This window comes from Danio rerio, chromosome 2 (assembly GCF_052040795.2).
Source record: "Danio rerio strain M-AB ecotype USA chromosome 2, GRCz13ab, whole genome shotgun sequence".
NCBI lineage: Eukaryota > Metazoa > Chordata > Actinopteri > Cypriniformes > Danionidae > Danio > Danio rerio.
Genome location: NC_141022.1, coordinates 6,783,435 through 6,801,651, shown reverse-complemented (window position 1 = coordinate 6,801,651; position 18,217 = coordinate 6,783,435). Strand labels below are relative to the sequence as shown.

At 36.6% G+C, this 18,217-nt stretch overlaps 1 protein-coding gene across 3 annotated transcripts; it reads left to right on the top strand.

Moving 5' to 3' along the window:
• Nucleotides 1–1,422: 1,422 nt before the first annotated feature.
• uck2b (uridine-cytidine kinase 2b) lies at nucleotides 1,423–18,193 on the top strand. 3 transcript variants are annotated; one of them, NM_199764.2, is given in 7 exon segments: nucleotides 1,423–1,625; nucleotides 6,395–6,554; nucleotides 9,161–9,257; nucleotides 9,335–9,477; nucleotides 15,154–15,251; nucleotides 15,386–15,434; nucleotides 17,119–18,189. In NM_199764.2, coding segments are annotated over 7 exon segments (786 nt in total). In that variant the 5' UTR covers nucleotides 1,423–1,520; the 3' UTR covers nucleotides 17,253–18,189.
• Nucleotides 18,194–18,217: the final 24 nt, after the last annotated feature.

Below are 18,217 nucleotides of genomic sequence, written 5' to 3'. Positions count from 1 at the left end.
ATAAATCAGAAGCTTGACATAAAAAGAAAATATATGTAATAGTCTTATCTTATTAACAAAACTGTATATACATAAATGTAAATTTACAAACGAAAAACCTTTTTCTTTACATTTTGCTTACTGAAATGCAGTACTTTGAAACTATTGCTAACTTTTTTGCAAAAAAGGCTTTAAAATTTTGAAAAAAAATTGTATATAAAAAAATTAATTATATATTTTTTCTTTAATGTGTGATGCACATACCCTTTCTGTTTGTTTTTCATTTTCTTTTGTTATTTGTTGTTGTTTTTCTTGTTTTAAAATGTTTTCTTTTAGTCTTTCAATTTTCTTTATAATGTACTGTGATTGTATATTCTTAACTTTCTGTTTTTCCAATAGACAATTTAATAGATAGATTCCTACTGTAATGCATGTCTTGCCTATGATTTCCCCCTCTTATTTTCCCCCTGTAGTTATTTACATGTTCATTTTTTTGTCATGTGACTTATACATGTTTATTAAAAAATTGATTTGCAAACTTTTTTATTATACTTCTTCAGAAAACTTGTCTTAAATTGAGCCATTGTCCATTATTTCTGCTCATATTTCACATTAGAAGTGTATTTTCAAATAATTTATTTTATTATTTTCAAGATATGGATTTTAAGATACTGATAGACACCATTTATTAATTAAATAATTCGTTTTGCAAAGTTTTTGTCTTTGCTTTAATAAATAATATATTATATTTCATTCATTCATTCATTCATTCATTCATTCATTCATTTTCCTTCGGCTTACTCCCTTTACTCATCAGGGGTTTGCCACAACCGAATGAACCCTTAACTTTTACACAGCAGATGCCCTTCCAGCTGCAACCAAGTACTGGGAAAACATATTATATTGCATTAAAATAATAACAACAACAACAATAACAATAATAACAATAATAATAATAAAAATAAAAACAACAACAACAATAATAATAATAATAATAATCATCATAATAACAACAACAACAATAATAATCATCATAATAATAACAACAACAATAATAATGATAATTATTATAAACAATCATTTTAAAACCATATGGTAAAGCATATAATAATATGTTTAATAAAAAGAATGTTGTAAAAATAGGTTAATAATGATAACTGATCAGTATAACTATAATGCCATACTTTTACACAATTTTAATTACCTTAAATAAATAAAAAATATACTGGCATTGCTGTAGTGATGTCTGACTAAATAAAATTGAACAACACATGCGACAGACATAGATAGATAGATAGATAGATAGATAGATAGATAGATAGATAGATAGATAGATGATAGATAGATAGATAGATAGATAGATAGATAGATAGATAGATAGATAGATAGATAGATAGATAGATAGATAGATAGATAGATAGATAGATGTGTGCTTTATTCTTTTCTGGATACGAGCAGAGTGTGGGACACAGGAGGAGGAGCGGTGTGTGTGTGTATTATTAGAATAGCGACACACACACTTGTGATTCCACACTGCAAGCATGGCTGGCGACAGTGAAACACATCTTAAGGACAGAGCAGAAAACGGCCACGCCGTCCGACAGCCTTTCCTCATCGGTGTGTCCGGAGGCACCGCCAGTGGGAAGGTTTGAGCTTTACGACTGTTTATCGCTAACCGTTATTACCGTATCGGGGTGTCAATGACCCCGGCGGAGCATCCAGCGACCGCGTGGCTTTTTAGTCAACTTTAAATGAAATAATGAAGATAACTAGCTAAAATACTACATTAGGAAATTAAAATATATTCTCACGGCTTTACGTTTTACAGATACAAATCTAAACACATAATCTGACTCTTTTGTGTATTTTATAATTCGACGAGCCTTTGTCACTGAACGAGCTTATTTTCTTACCCGCGTAAAGAATTTACGACATAAACTCGAACGACAACTCATTAGTTACAATGTTAATTACAAATATGCCCATATTTTGTGTTTACAGCCGTTAATAAGCCCCGATAACGTCATGTTTTAGCTCCACGTGGCGCAGCGTTTGAATAGTCGAGCGTCGCGTTATGTTATTCATTTTCTGAGCGACCTCGAATGTCTAAAATAGACGTGGGCGTTTGTTATAGGTTTGTATCACAACATTCTGCTTTATAAACCGTCTACAGTCGATGTTAAATATAAATAAGGTGCCACTTCCTTCATGTAGGCGAGCGAAAGTTGCGGGAACGTGACGTCATTATAGCGGAGGATGTTTACATTGGCACAATGACCCAGTTTTAGCAACAAGCGTTCATTAATCTTCCGCTGACCTTTCCTAACAGAAGTTTTACTCCCACGCTAAAACCACTGCAATGTGAGAGTGTGAAACTTCTGAAACGCATGTTGAAGACTAAATAGTTTTATTTGAAATGTGTTTCGTGCAAATATACCTCAAACTCTGTTGTTTACCCGTTTGAATTAATTATTTATTATTATTATTGATGATGTTATTATAATTTTACCTGGCTATCATCCTAACAAACAAGCGAGCCAGATTTGAAGTGCCCGGTTGGCCGGTGGATGAGGCCATGCTGTCCTGCTGAATGTCCTTACATGGCAGATCTGAGCTCTCCATGCTGATCCAACACACCAGCACATGTCTACACACACTAATGAGAAGAGTCCTTTACCTATAGTACATTTAAATGGCATTTACAACCAAAGGTAAATTACATCATTATTTATTCATGTTAAAATAGAAAAATAAATACATAAATTGTCAACTTCAAATTAAATAATGAAGAAAAAAGGCTAAATATACTACACTCAGAATTTAAAATCTATTCTCACTGCATCATGCTTTACATATGCAAATCTAAACACTTAATACTCATTTATGTGTTTTATAATTCAGCAAATCTTTCTAATTTTAAAATAATTTAAAAATAAATTGTTGAACTATTTGAGTGGCTATTGGCTACCTTGGCTACAATTAAAAGTCATAAAGGTTTGGAATGACAATTTTATTTCTTGTGTTAAATATGCATCTCTTTGACCATGTAAAGTGTGTGTATATATGTGTTTGTGCATACAGTGGTCAGCATATACGAGTACAACATAGTTTGAAAATGAATATCTTTTTTAATTTCTCAGTGATTATAGGTAATATCTTTTGGTGCATTTGAACAAAACAGGTTTATTAAACAGATATATTTGTTAAGATAATATTTTAGTCACAGAACATCTTTAAAAATAGAAAGATAATACAATTAAATTCAATTCATTATGAAAAAAATACATAAACTACAAAATGTCAGCAACATTAAATATTATTTTAAGTTTCTCTTGAATTTTTGCTTTTTTTAATTCCATATGTAATATACATTTGGGTGTACTAGTTTTGGGCCATTGTTATAAGTTATTTTGTTAGATTAGCCCTAGATTTGTCTTTAGTACTGACTTATCTAATTTATATGCACAAATATAATATTGTATAGCTTCCCATTGAAAATATGAATTAAAATGAGAGATTTGTGAGGGGTGTACTTGTATATGCTGAGCATTATATATATATATATATATATATATATATATATATATATATATATATATATATATATATATATATATATACACACACACACACACACACACACACACACAGTTGCAGTCAGAATTATTAGCCCCCCCTGAATTATTAGCGCCCCTGTTTATTTTTTTCGCCAATATCTGTTCTGTTCTGGGAAGATTGTTTCAGCACATTTCTAAGCATAATAGTTTTAAAAACTTATTTCTTATAACTGATTTATTTTATCTTTTCCATGATGACAGTAAATTAATATTTGACTAGATATTTTTCAAGACACTTCTATACAGCTTAAAGTAGGGGTTTTCAAAGTCTAAGACAGTGGGCCTCCCTTTTGACAAAACATCCATTGGCGCCCCCCTCCTCTCAAACACGCACACACACACACATACATATATATATATATATATATATATATATATATATATATATATATATATATATATATATATATATATATATATATATATATATATATATGTGTGTATATATATATATATATATATATATATATATATATATATATGTGTATATATATATATATATATATATATATATATATATATATATATATATATATATATATATATATATATATATATGTGTATATATATATATATATATATATATATATATATATATATATATATATATATATATACACACACAGTATATATAAAGACACAGACAGATGTCAGACTGTTAACTCACTTTTATCATCATTTGCATGAAAGTGCAATTATTTACAGAGTAAAACGTATTTTAATATAACGTTTTTAAAACTAGGATGATGGTTCAATATGAATAGAACAGATCCAAGAACTGTCCATCCCAGTCAAAACAGTCAAAGTTTAGCGGGTCTCATGCTGGCATTAGCCAAAATATCTTGACAAACCACACTTAAAGGTCGTGGTTCATCAGCTGGTCCTGTCCACATAAATCCTAAACTCAAATACTGATCGTCATATCGTCGTCTTTTGGGTTTAAGCCCTGAACTTGAAGGCTTTGAATCGGGGGGTTTCAGAAACCGATCCATTGCAGGCACGTGCACACATAGGGCTCAACCTGTGCAGTGCACATGCCCTTTTTAGTCCTGGATAGAAAGTGCCCTTCCAAAATGATCAAAAGTGCCCCCGCGACGCAGCACACCCTCGGTCCCGCCCTTCAGTAGGCGCGCGACAACACTGCTCTTGAGCGTGCGCGCGACAACACAGTTGATCAGAACGCGGGCGACAGACTTGCCAAACAGAAGCGAATTCACAGCTATGGCCTGGGTAAAAAAGGTTTTCTTATTTTTGACGTATTATTTTTTTTTAGCTTTGTTTAATTAAAACGTTGGAATATAATAAAAAATACATATAATAATTAAACTTAATAATTATATTTTTATTATATATTTTTCCTGCGCCTCCCCTGACATGCTCTGGCGCCCCCCAGGGGAGGCGCGCCTCACACTTTGAAAACCCCTGGCTTAAAGTGACATTAAAATGCTTAACTAGGTTAATTAGGTTAACTAGGCAGGTTAGGGTAATTAGGCAAGTTATTGTATAACAGTGGTGTGTTCTGTAGATTATCGAAAAAAAAAAAGAGCTTAAAGGGGCTAATAATATTGTCCCAAAAATGTTTTTAAAAAAATAATAACTGCTTTTATTCTAGCCGAAATAAAACAAATAAGACTTTCTCCAGAAGAAAAATATTATCAGACATACTGTAAAAATTTCATTGCTCTGTTAAACATCATTTAGAAAATATTTAAAAAAGAAAATAAAAATCAAAAGGGGGCTGATAATTCTGACTTCAACTGTGTATATATATATATATATATATATATATATATATATATATATATATATATGTATATATATATATATATATATATGTATATATATATATGTGTGTGTGTGTGTGTGTGTGTGCGCGTGTGTGTGTGTGTGTGTGCGCACTATTCATTTCTTTTTGATTGCAATTTATTTAAATTTTTGCAGATGCACTGTATAGAAAAGGACTTGAGCATCCCAGTCGATCTAAATGAATGACATCTTTCCTAATAGGGCCATTCAAATCATCGCAGTAAAACAAAATATCGAATCATCAGATTTTTCCAATGTCATGCTGCCCTAAATGGTATAATATATAATGGTATAAATTGTATACATGATATTTATAACATTTTCTTTTATTAATAATTAATTTAAAATCGCTTAAATTCATAATTTTTAACCAAAAATTTCATGACAAACTGTGACCTACTTAGGACCCTTTACAAGCCTGTAAATCATTGTACAGATCTATGAAAAATGATTGCTAAATTTAATATTAGTGGGCTCCACGGTGGCGCAGTGGGTAGCATGATCGCCTCACAGCAAGAAGGTTGCTGGTTCAAGCCTCGGCTAAGTCAGTTGGCGTGTCTGTGTGTAGTTTGCATGTTCTCCCAGCATTTAGCTGGATAAGTTGGCGGTTCATTTCGCTGTGGAGACCCTTGATTAACTAGGGGACTAATCTGAAAAGAAAATGAATGAATGATATTACCATAAAAATGCCACATTAAATTTTATTCCACATGATGAACAAATAAATGTTTCTTTTTAATACAAAACAAAACAAGGTATTTTAAATAAATAAACTAAAATTGTTTCACTCTAGCAAGGGTTTCTCTGAAATATTAAAACCCATATACACTGAGTTTTCAGCAAAGTTTTAATCATGTGATTAACTTAGCGGTCTTAGTAATTTAAATGTCAAATGTGATACAGTAGTCTTTATAAACATAATGCTCCAGTTTCTGTTGTTTACGTTTGATCTGGACAGCTTGCTGACTAAGTCATGTTGTGTTTCGTCTTAGTCTTCAGTATGTGAGAAGATCATGGAGCTGCTGGGCCAGAATAAGATTGACCGGCATCAGCGTCAGGTGGTGATTCTCAGTCAGGACAGCTTTTACAGGGAGCTCACGCCCGAACAGAAGGCCAAAGCAGTCAAGGGCCAGTTCAACTTCGATCATCCAGGTACTCCATCAATATGTCATCTACAGTAGTCAATAACATTTGAAGTGGATGATCAACTTGCCTATTCATTATAACTTGCCTAGTTAACGTAATAACCTAGTTAAGCTGACTACTATTATCTAACAAAATGAGGCAAGGCAAGTTTATTTATATAGCACATTTCATACACAGTGGCAATTCAAAGTGCTTTACATAAACAAGAATAAAAGAAACAAGTAAAATAAAAATAAAAACAAATAATAAAAATGCATAAAAACAAAACATAAAAACAGGTAAAATGTGATATAAAAGAATGAAGAAGAAGAGAAAAACATGATAGTGCAATCTGTCGGACGCAGCACAGTGCTCATTCAGTAAAGGCACAGCTAAACAGATGTGTTTTCAGTCTTGATTTGAATGTGCCTAATGTTGGAGCACATCTGATCATTTCTGGAAGCTGATTCCAGCAGTGGGGGGCGTAGTGGCTGAAAGCTGATTCACCCTGCTTTGACTGAACTCTTGGAACTTCTAGTTTATATGATCCTAAAGATCTGAGTGATCTGTTGGGTTTGTATTCAGTGAGCATATCTGTGATGTATTTAAGTCCTAGGCCATTTAGTGATTTATAGACCAGTAATAATACTTTAAAATCTATTCTGAATGTAACTGGCAGCCAGTGTAAAGACCTGAGGACAGGTGTGATGTGTTCTGATTTTCTGGTTCTGGTTAGAATTCTGGCTGCAGCGTTCTGGATGAGCTGCAACTGTCTGACTGTCTTTTTAGGAAGACCAGTGAGGAGTCCATTACAGTAATCCACCCTGCTGCTGATAAAAGCATGAACAAGTTTTTCTAAATCTTCATAAGATTTAGAAAAACTTGAAAAAAACTTAAAAATAAGCAGAATAATATTATTTACTGTTGTCATTGCAAAAATAAAAGATTGTAGTTATTAGAAATGTATTATTATTATTACATATTCGTTTTAAGATATTTTTTCATGTTTCAATTTCAAACCTAAACATTCTTAAAAATAAAATGTTCTTTAAAACATTTTACCTGAATTATGTAAAAAAGAATTTTTTATTAGCGATATAAGAAGTTAGAAAGTGGCATGTTCTTCGCAATTAATTTGGGTGCAATATGTTGCTCAGCAAAAAAATGGATATCGTGACAGGCCCTAGCTGCGCTCCCAAGGAGTGTCAAATTCCACCAAAAGCCACTGCGCGTTCAATTCGTTTCTTTTTCTACTTAAGGCTGATTTATACTTCTGCGTCAAAGGCACGAGTATGCTACGGCGCAGCCTACGCATCGATGCATAGCCCTACGGCCCAATGACGCGTAACGCGAGCTCTGTGATTGGTCGGCTTGGTAGCGCTGATGAATCTGGGCGGGACCGAGAGCCGCGCGAGCCCGATGGCGCGATTGTTTACAAGTGTGGAGTCCCGTGAAGTAGCTCCGGATGGAAAGTTTTGTTTTGCATTTACCTCATAGTTAAAGTTGTTGCACGCCTGCCAGTTCCTGCCTCAAACTGAGCGAGTTTGAGCCACTTATACATCCCGGAAACGTTCAGAAAGAACAAAACACCAGTGAAGAAACTCGACATAGAGACACATTAACACCTCACTGCCAACTAGCGTTATGGAAGTGTTATTGCAGACCAACAGAGACAGCGCGCAGAAGTATAAATGCACAGCTACGCGCGTTGAATGTGCTGTTTGTTACGTCGGTCACTTGATGCAGAAGTATAAACCAGGCTTTAAGCGCAAGTAATTTACTACATTAAAAAAAGACTCCATTTATCTTTCTGATATTTAGTGCCGGTTTATCATCACACATTGGATAAAAACACTGCTTTATTCACAAATGTTGTATCTGATGCAGTGGTCCCTCGTTATTCGTGGAAGTTACGTTCTAAAAATAGTCCGCAATAGGCAAAATCTGTGAAGTAGCTTTAGTTTTTACAATTATTATAGATGTTTTAAGGCTGTAAAACCCCTCACTACACTCTTTATACACTTTTCTCTGACAGGCATTTACATTTTCACACTTTTCTTTTGTTTAGACACTCTCAAAGATTAAACCCTCGTAGAAAAATAAGTCCATTATTATAGAATGAAACCAAAGATCAAAACCATTTGATCTTCATTTATTTACTCAATTTATTTATTAGACAATTAACTTCTACCTTCCTTTAGCATGTCCAGAAGTTCAACATTTTGTGCAGTGGTTAGCATCTTCTTCTGCAGAACGTTTCGTCGACATTGTGGGGAGAAAACTTGCAAACACACAGTACAACACTTCAGAATCACACTGCTTGCAATTGAAAATGTATGTAACTTTGGCAAGCTGAACACATTCTGTACTGTACAGTAGACACGGCATGGAGAAAATGGATTCCACAGTGGTCTACTGCCAATCAGGATGCAGAACACACTGCGCCGTAGAAAAAAAGCATGTCAATTGCATGAAAAAAAAATCAGTGAAACTGCTTGGCCACAAAAAGTGAACCACGTTATAGCGAGGCATCACTAGACTCCAGTTTTGAACACAGATCTAATTCGCATCTTTAGATCTACACACAGATATTGAATAGAAAATAATCCACCCAATGTTTCCTTAATCCATAGATGCTTTCGACAGTGAGCTGATCATGAAGACTCTGCGTGACATCATTCAGGGGAAAACCGTGCACATCCCAGTGTATGACTTCGTTACCCATTCCAGGTCAGTGGTGCTCTCCCGGTCCTGTTCAAGTGTCTATTTTGGGCGTTTGGTCATCTGAATCATTCGTTCTCTTACAGGAAGGATGAGTTTTTGACGTTGTATCCAGCAGACGTGGTTCTGTTTGAGGGGATTCTCATGTTCTACTCGCAGGAGATTCGGGATCTGTTCAAGATGAAGCTGTTTGTGGACACAGACCCAGACACACGCCTCTCACGGAGAGGTACTCGATGTTTTAATTGAGTATATGAGAGCTTTGGGCAAAAAAAAAACGTTTGATATCGATTCTGCATTGATTCTGAAGTGTTCAAAATGCAACGCTGTTCTCTCTTGAATGGATTTTGCTGTTAGTGAAGACAGGGTGTCCACGGGGTCTTAAAAAGTATTGGTCCCACTTTATATTAAGTGACCTTAACTACTATATACTTGCATCAAAAAATAAATACAATGTACTTACTGTGTTTATAATGTATTTGAGAACACTTGTGGTGCTTTTGAGTTGGGATAGAGGCTGGGTTATGGACAGGCTTGGTGGTTTTAGGGTGGGTTAAGGTGTAAGGGATGGTCAACAGTGTATTTACAAATGTAATTACTAAAGTTAATTACAGATGTAATTACATACATGTATTTAATCAAACATAAGTACACAGTAAATACATGTATTTACACAATACGTACATTGTAACAAACTATTAATTCCTGTGTAAGAACATATTAGTTAAGGCCACTTAATATAAAGTGGGACCGAAGTATTACAAGTTGATTCATCAATTATGAGAAAATTAAGGCCCATCAAAGCTATTAAAAAGTCTTAATCTCGTTTTTACGTCTTTTTTAGGTCTTATAATATTCTGAGAAGATCTTTAAAAAGTCTTAAAAAGGTACTGAAATTTCCTTTAGATTTCCTGCATATACCCTGAGCACCGTTTGCTGTTTAAAAACTTGCCCATAGCGCTCTCTGCTGTTTAAAACTAGCCTAGAGCTCCATTAAAACTAGCCTAGGGTGCCATCTGCTGTTATAAACTAACTTGGAGCGCCACCTATTATTAAAAACTAGCTTAGCTTAGTGAATAACCAACATAATCCCAGCTACAACCACCCATACTTTACTAAGTTATGAATAAGTTTTAATTGAGTATATGAGAGCTTTGGGCAAAAAAAACAACAACTTTTGATATTGATTCTGAAATGTTCAAAATGCACCGCTGATCTCTCTTGAATGGATTTTGAGGTTAGTTAAGGTGTCCGCGGAGTCTTAAAAAGTAAGTTGATAAATCAATTATGAGAAAAATAAGGCTTTTAAAAGCTATTAAAAAGTCTTAATCCAGTTTTTTACAAGGTCTCAAACTTTGTTCAAGCATTGTCCAAAGTGGTTGACTCCAAAAAAGCATAAATATATTTATTTTCCTCGATTGGTTCAGGCCGAGTGCGTCCGACCAAGCTCCTCTATCCCGGTGATGTACAGTAATTTGCGACAAACGCGGGAAGTTGATGTGACGCTCTTCACATGTAGCAAAACCATAGAGCAGGGCTGTTCAATTGTAGGCAATTTGTTGCGGCCCTCTAAATAGTGTGACCAAGACATCAAAAATAAATTGAGTTCGGTCAAAAAACGGCAGATAAAGTTATGAAGTGACGTGTTTCCTTTCAATACAGCACGAGCAGCAGTTGAAGGCTGCGCAGAGCGTGAGTCACCTAACATTAAGCGAGTGAGTGGCGCGAGCAGCCCAAAACATTTGTAAACTTAATTGTAAAGGCTTCTCAACGGCTCGTTTCTTTTGCACGGATCGAAACTGCTGCAACTAAACAAAGTCATGCCAAATGTGCGCTAGTTTAACGTTCCAAGCTTATAGCTACACCAAGGCTAATACGCACGCACACTGGATTAACTATAGCTGTGGGCCATTCACATATCGCATCTGTAAATTCGTTATTTCCAATATTAGAATACATGACAATATGTGCCTGCGCCTTCCAGATGCACTGAGTGGAAAACATCTCATGCTGTAGTGGTGAGAGTTGTGCGTGTCTTTCAGTGCAGTGTAAACAAAAGATATGTTAGACGAATTATTACAAGTTATTAAAATGATTATGCATGTATGAACGCAGACGATAACAACCGTTCATTTAAATACTTGAGGTGATTTAAAGCAAAATACACAATGGCACTCAATTAAACATGTCTACAGTGAAAAGGAACATGTCTACTTCCTGAGTAATAAACGCACAGCAGTGCCACATGAAGAAAGGACAGACTTTGAAGGAATAAACAGTGCGAGGAGAGCTCCATTATAGTGCACTGGACAAGTCTGAACAAGTTCTGCCCACGCGTGCACGAGGCAGGCAGTTCTGTACAATTACGTAATTTATTGGCTTAAAGGGCCATGACACCCCCCTCTTTCGGTTAAAGGGCCATGAAACCCCCTCGTTTCAGCAGGGTGTTTTCACACCTCTACTTTGGAAAAAGTCAGAAAAGTGGGCGTGTCCAGCTCTGTTTAGGGGGGAGTGTCGGAGGAACAAAAGAGGCTTGGTGTGGGAGTGTCTATTTGGGTGCGCTGAATTTCAGAGTCAAAACACACAACCACAGCAGACAATGTGACTGTGTTTACATAAACATCTGTAGTCGAATTATTTGCCAAATTATTAAATAGTGGACTTTAACTGCAGTTTGGCTCTTTCATTCAGGGAATTCATTCATGTCCCTCCCGACAAACGTGATATTTGATTCGAGGATCTGCTGTAAGCGTGTATTTTTCATGCAATGTTTGATACCGCACAGCGAATGAGAGAAAAAAAAAAACTCAGCATTTCCCGGAAACTTAGATGCACACGGCAGGTAGCGTCAGAAAGCCGCGTGTGTTATTCCGGTCACAAAATCCAACACGAGGTTATAGTTTGGTTGTAACTGTTAGTGCTAACTTGTTTACACTCGTTGCAATAGTTTGTTTGATACGAATAAAATACGAACTGAATAAACAAAGAGCACTGGTCGCTCACTTACCAAATCTGTAGAGACAGGACAATCACCAGCAACTAGAGCCGCGTCTTTATTAAGAGGAGACTAAAGCGAATCTGGAACAGCTCTCAGGTAAACAATAATCCTCCTTAGACACGTAAGTTATTGTTGTCGCGCGTCGCGTACACTGTTAATCCACACGTGAGTCTGAGCTCTCACAGAGAGAAAATGAAAACGAAACTTAACGGCAGCAAACTATAAAAGCAACACTTCACGCTTGTTTTGCCAACACAACGTGGCGTCTCTGTCATCTACACTCTGACAGTAATGAATATTAATGAAGTTGCACAATAGAGTGCGCTGATTGGTTTGAACCAAGCTTTACTCATGCATTAATGCAGCACACTGTAAGACGTAATAAGACTCACTCTGGCACAGATGTCCAGTCTGCACGCTGGAATACAGGCTATTATGTCATGGCCGTGACGCAGCTTCAAAAATTTGTTTCAAACCGGAAGTACGAATTTGCTTGAAATAACGCAAAAACAACCAATTTACACTTTTTAGTGAAATATAGGTGTCCTAATAGTGTTTTTAGCAGTGTGGGACACATATACCACTGTCAACAGCTCAACACATGTGTTTTGGTGTTTCGTGACCCTTTAAAGTCTACTTCAGAATTTTTTCAAAAGATGCATGATTAATGGGCGTGGAGCTCCGCGAGCATCGGGCAGAAGTGGGCGTGGCCAGCAGGGGAGAAGGGGAGCGAATAACTGTTGTTGACAGTTAGCTCACAAAATGAGACACAAAGAGGAGACGCATGAGTTTATAGTTCACAAAGTTAAAATGCAAAGAAATGAACAGTGATTTAATGCCCTGCTACATTTGTTATTCGTAATTTCATATACAGATAACCACAATTCATATCATTATAAAGATAAGTGTGTTCATGTAAACCCTATAAATGAGGACTTCTCCCTCAATCCCCGGGTCCAGCAGACTCAGTGGAGCAGGTCTCCTGACCCGTCTATTTTAACCGTTAGTCCTGCTGGTAATCTGGAGGATTTAGGCAAACACAGCAGCACGGCGATGTGTCTGAATGTGAACGAACTCCTGATAAAAGTCAACGCCTGCCATTCTCTAATTCTCGTGCTGCTCTCCCGACAAAAATGCTAGCAGCACGTACACAGCTTTGCTGTATGATCGGTCCTGACAAGATCGCGGGGGAAAACATGCAACAAACCCCGTGGATGATGGAAACAAACGCATATGAGCCTTCATGAACGGCTAAATACTGTGCCGTGGTTTCCGTGTCTCTCAGCTCGGGCTTGACACTGGCAGGTCTCATGAATAATTAAGCAGCCGGCTCTTCTCATAGGATAAGAAAACTCCGCTATGAATAATAATGAGAAACCGACGCGTCATCATTGCACTTGCAGTTCTGCGCTACGTCGCCGATTTTGATCCCGCCCCAAAAATCATTTTAAACCCGGAAGCTGAAATGAGCTGACAAAAGCTCAAAATGATCCAGTTTTCCCCACAATTAAAGCTGACAGGTGCTAACATTGTCTTAACTGATGCTCAACACACACACATCTGTTAATATAAAAAAAAAAGTTCTCCGGGGTGTCCTGAACCTTTAAAGATATCGGCCTAATTTATACATCGGATCGATAACGATAATCTTAAAAATACCATTTATTGGCCGATAACGATATGGTCGCTGATATATTGTGCATCCCCAAAATACATTAATTTTTTTTTACATTTTGGGCTGAAATTAGAGGTGTCAAAATTAAATGTTTCTTCGGTGCACCGCAGAATTCGGTAACGGTTCAGTAATAATCATAATCTATCACAATCTACTGACGTCATTTACCTCATATGCGCTCTGTCGCGAGGGAGGTGAGCGAAGTTATTTAAAACACTCCTGGCGCCAACTGTGTTCACTGTGTGTGTGATTTCTGTACAGTCTTTCATTGATATTTACAGCGGAAGCCCCTATTTCTCTGCGATTGAGGGAATGAAAGAACTCCATTTCTCTCTCTCTCACTGTGGCCCATTTCACCTGCTGGCGTGACTTTTCCTCTCGGCTGCTGGCATGACTTTTCCTCCCCTCTCTTTTTCTCTCGGCTGTATGCATACCTGCGGCTGTACCTGTGCATTGTCGCGGGACCCGACCAGATTTCATGTGACGTGGGAATAAATTTCCGAATAAAGCGCCGGAGCGGTTGGTAACAGGAGTGGGCGGTCTTACAATATCACTCCCGAGCGAGCGAGCAAGCGTGTGTGTGTGTGTGCGTGCGTGCGTGTTTGGTGCTGTCTATGTTTATGTGTGTGAATGAGAGAATGTCCGTGCGTGTGTTTATACAGACAGCTTGTTATAGCTTCCCCCAAAATACAACACTGTGTATGGAAAGCATCATCAATGCACCGTGATGGACCGAGATATCGAATTTAACTGAATCGATGGCATGATAATCGTAACCGAACCGTGAGACCAGTATAGGTTCACACCTCTTGCTGAAATTCTAGCTGTAACATCTGTGCTGCTAACTACTAAAAACTATTGACCTTATTCCTGACATACAGGCAGTCGCAGCCATTGTAATCTTTTTGGCTGGAGACTTCCTGTTTCATTCACTTCCATTAATTTCCAGATGTTAAAAACAGCTTGTTATCCTGCTTCATGCTGCAGACTGATATTTTCTTTTTTTATTACATTATTCTCCTTTTAATGTATGGTCATGAACATACTTGTTTGTAGAGCAAGTTGTTTGCAGAGTAGTTTGACCGCTTTCTGCCGTTTATTATTCATAGTCATTTCTCCTATTGAATTGGAAGTTCCAAAACAGTCACAAAAACGAGGCTTAAACGAAAACACTTGCGGATCGCAGAACAAGATGAATAGACTAACGCTGTGTATTTTCTTGTTTCTGTCAGTGTTACGGGACATCAGTGAGAGAGGGCGAGAGTTGGAGCAGGTTCTGAACCAGTACATCACCTTTGTGAAGCCAGCCTTCGAGGAGTTCTGCCTTCCTGTGAGTAAACACAGATATACACATATTTCTAATTAAATCTGACTCTGCCTGCACTGTTTTGTCATGACGGATTATGTTGATTATTTTACCATGTATAATAATATTAAGTTTGTATTTAACATTTATTTTTGCAGACTAAAAAGTATGCAGATGTCATCATCCCCCGAGGCGCAGACAATCTTGGTATATTAATGTTAAATTTTTTATTTGCTATACACATTATGAAGATTTTTTTTAGATCTTTTCACATTTACTTAGTGATGTACACAAGCCTGTTTACATTGGATATACAACACAATTAAACACGAGAATCCAAAAAATGTATTATAAAAACAAAATAAGCCAATATAAAACTTTTTTTTGTTTTGACTGTGCAGCTTTTGATTTATAATTACTGCATTGTTTAATGAGGTAAACTCAAAGAGATATTCAGGAAAGTTTTATTAGGAAAAGTTACAGAATATTTAGTGTACTAATGTTAAAGGTGCAGTAGGTGATCTGCCAAAATGCTAACCGCTCGGCATATTATCTTTGGACGGCAGGGAGGGACTGTGATTCAAAGCCACACCCCCTGAAATCGCGAGCGCGCGCACCGCGTCACAACAGCAGACAGACAACACACTAGTTCATGTCATTCGCCAGTTAGTGCCAGCGCCGTGCAGGAATTACATTTATTACTTAGCCACACTTACATGCTATTTCAGAGCGAATATTCAGAGTAGCGGTAAACAGTATAGAAAGGCTGTCATTGTTCAAAAATGACCCAATGTGAATATAAAAGCAGCTTCAGCTCAATAAAGCAGGTTAGGCGGAATAGCGCTATTTACTGGAGTTTTGTTGTTAAACTAAATATAAATCTACATTATAGATGCTGTCAAAGGACCTTATGAAACTGAAAATAATCACATCAATCTTTCACCAGGAGATTTCAGTGGCTGAACAACACGTCTGTGCATACAAGTCATTCATAACAGAACACAATCTAACATAAGCTTAGCCTGACTAAACTAGTTTTAAAACAGAACATTACCTGTCTAACAGTAATACTTCAGCCATGGTGTCGTCCTTCCTCCAACGTAAAGTAACTCCAATATTGATTCAGGTTTTTAAAAGTTTCATTTCAGCATTTGATTTCTCCCGGTCCGTCTCTTGAACGTGCGGCCACTTATGCAGACTGGCACGCGCGAATGGCGGATCTGCGTGATCTACATGTCCGAATCTACATTTACTGACAGACAGTCTGACCTGCTTATTGGATTTATGGGAGATGTCGGACCGACTCTATTTAATTGGATGAACATTTTTTTAGTTTTATGCTTTACCCAGAATATAAAAATACTTATAAATACATTTAGATCATTTACTGCAATCATCACTATTGGACTGTGAAGAGACTTTCAACCAGCACAACAAAAAATGTTTCTGAAGACAATCACCTACTGCACCTTTAATTTAAAATCTTTGCTAATTTATCTTGTTAATTTGTGTGTTTTTTTCTTTCTATTTATTTTTAATGTGTTGCTTTTGCCTGAAAATAGCATCTGTTGCTGATATTGGCATTAAAAGGCACCTATCATGCCTCTTTATACAAGGTGTAAATTAAATCTCTGATGTCCCTAGAGTGCGTGTGTGAAGTTTCAGCACAAAATACACCACAAATAATTTCTTAACTCTCTTTGAAACTGACCCTTTTTAAGCTGTGATCCAAATCGAGCCGTTTTAGTGACTGTCGCTTTAAATTCAAATGAGATTGTGATTGTAAATAACATTAAGGGCTCAGAGATATTAGGAGAATATGTTATTTAACAATCATTATGAAGACCGATTTAACATCAGATGTACATTTACTTCCCTCTCTTCCCTCTAGTGGCTATTAATCTGATCGTGCAGCATATTCAGGACATCCTGAACGGTGGTTTCACCAAACGGCAGAACGGTTTCCAGAATGGCCACGGGACGCCCAGACAAAGACGGACGTCTGAGTCCAGCAGACCTCACTGACACCACTACAGCCTTCCCTCCATTGAGGAGAGGGCAGAACTCAATAATACCAGCAGAGCATCCCGTTTATCCTGTGAGAATGAGGGATGCTGCAGCTGACTTGCCTTTGTTATTGTTACCGTTATTTTGCATTTGAAATGTTGTCATGGATGATTGTTTGCTTTTACAGTTCTTTTTCCCTAAGGGTTTTGATGGTGCTGTATGTTTTTGGAAGGTTTTGATTGATTGATTCGACCTGCGCTGTCAGCTTTCTCATCTACTCCGAAAATAAACTAATTGTATGAAAAGTCAGACTGGAAGCGGAGTAAACGTGATCACAGTGCTTTCAGCACACTTACTTGAAGTCAGAGCTCAGGTCGGGTGGATTATTTCATCCACAAAGTAGATATAAACCCTAGTTACCTCATATTTGAGGCCAATTTTTTAGTGTGTGTGTGAGAGAGAGTGAATCATGTAATTAAGATGACAATAATGTACACACGTTTTTATATTGTCACTAATTTGACCTTATTTGAGTAGATTTCTAGTGAAATCTTGTTTTTTGTTATTACAATTGAAGTGTTTTGTACGTATGACGTGACAACATTGTGTACTTTATTAGCAGGGTTTTCTGACCACACTATCACAATAGTCAAGTATAGTTTTAGCCAGATAGTATTGCCTAAACCACAAAGACTCAAATCAGGGATTATGGTCAAATATGTTTCTTATTTTAAAACACAAAATACCTCAACAGCATTTATTGTTAACTTTAAGTACGTGAAGTGTACTCTGTTCAGTAACCCGGGGCACTAACGTTACTTTAAAACGCCTGTGTTTACTTTCCCCCTCACGCCTCTGTGGCTGGTATTTTTATGTAAAATTCTCCCTCGGATGGTTTTTTTTTAACGTATGATCCATTGCGTTGTGGTGAAATAAAATAAAATCATAAAAACTATAAACTGCTTATGTGTGTTTGTGTGGGT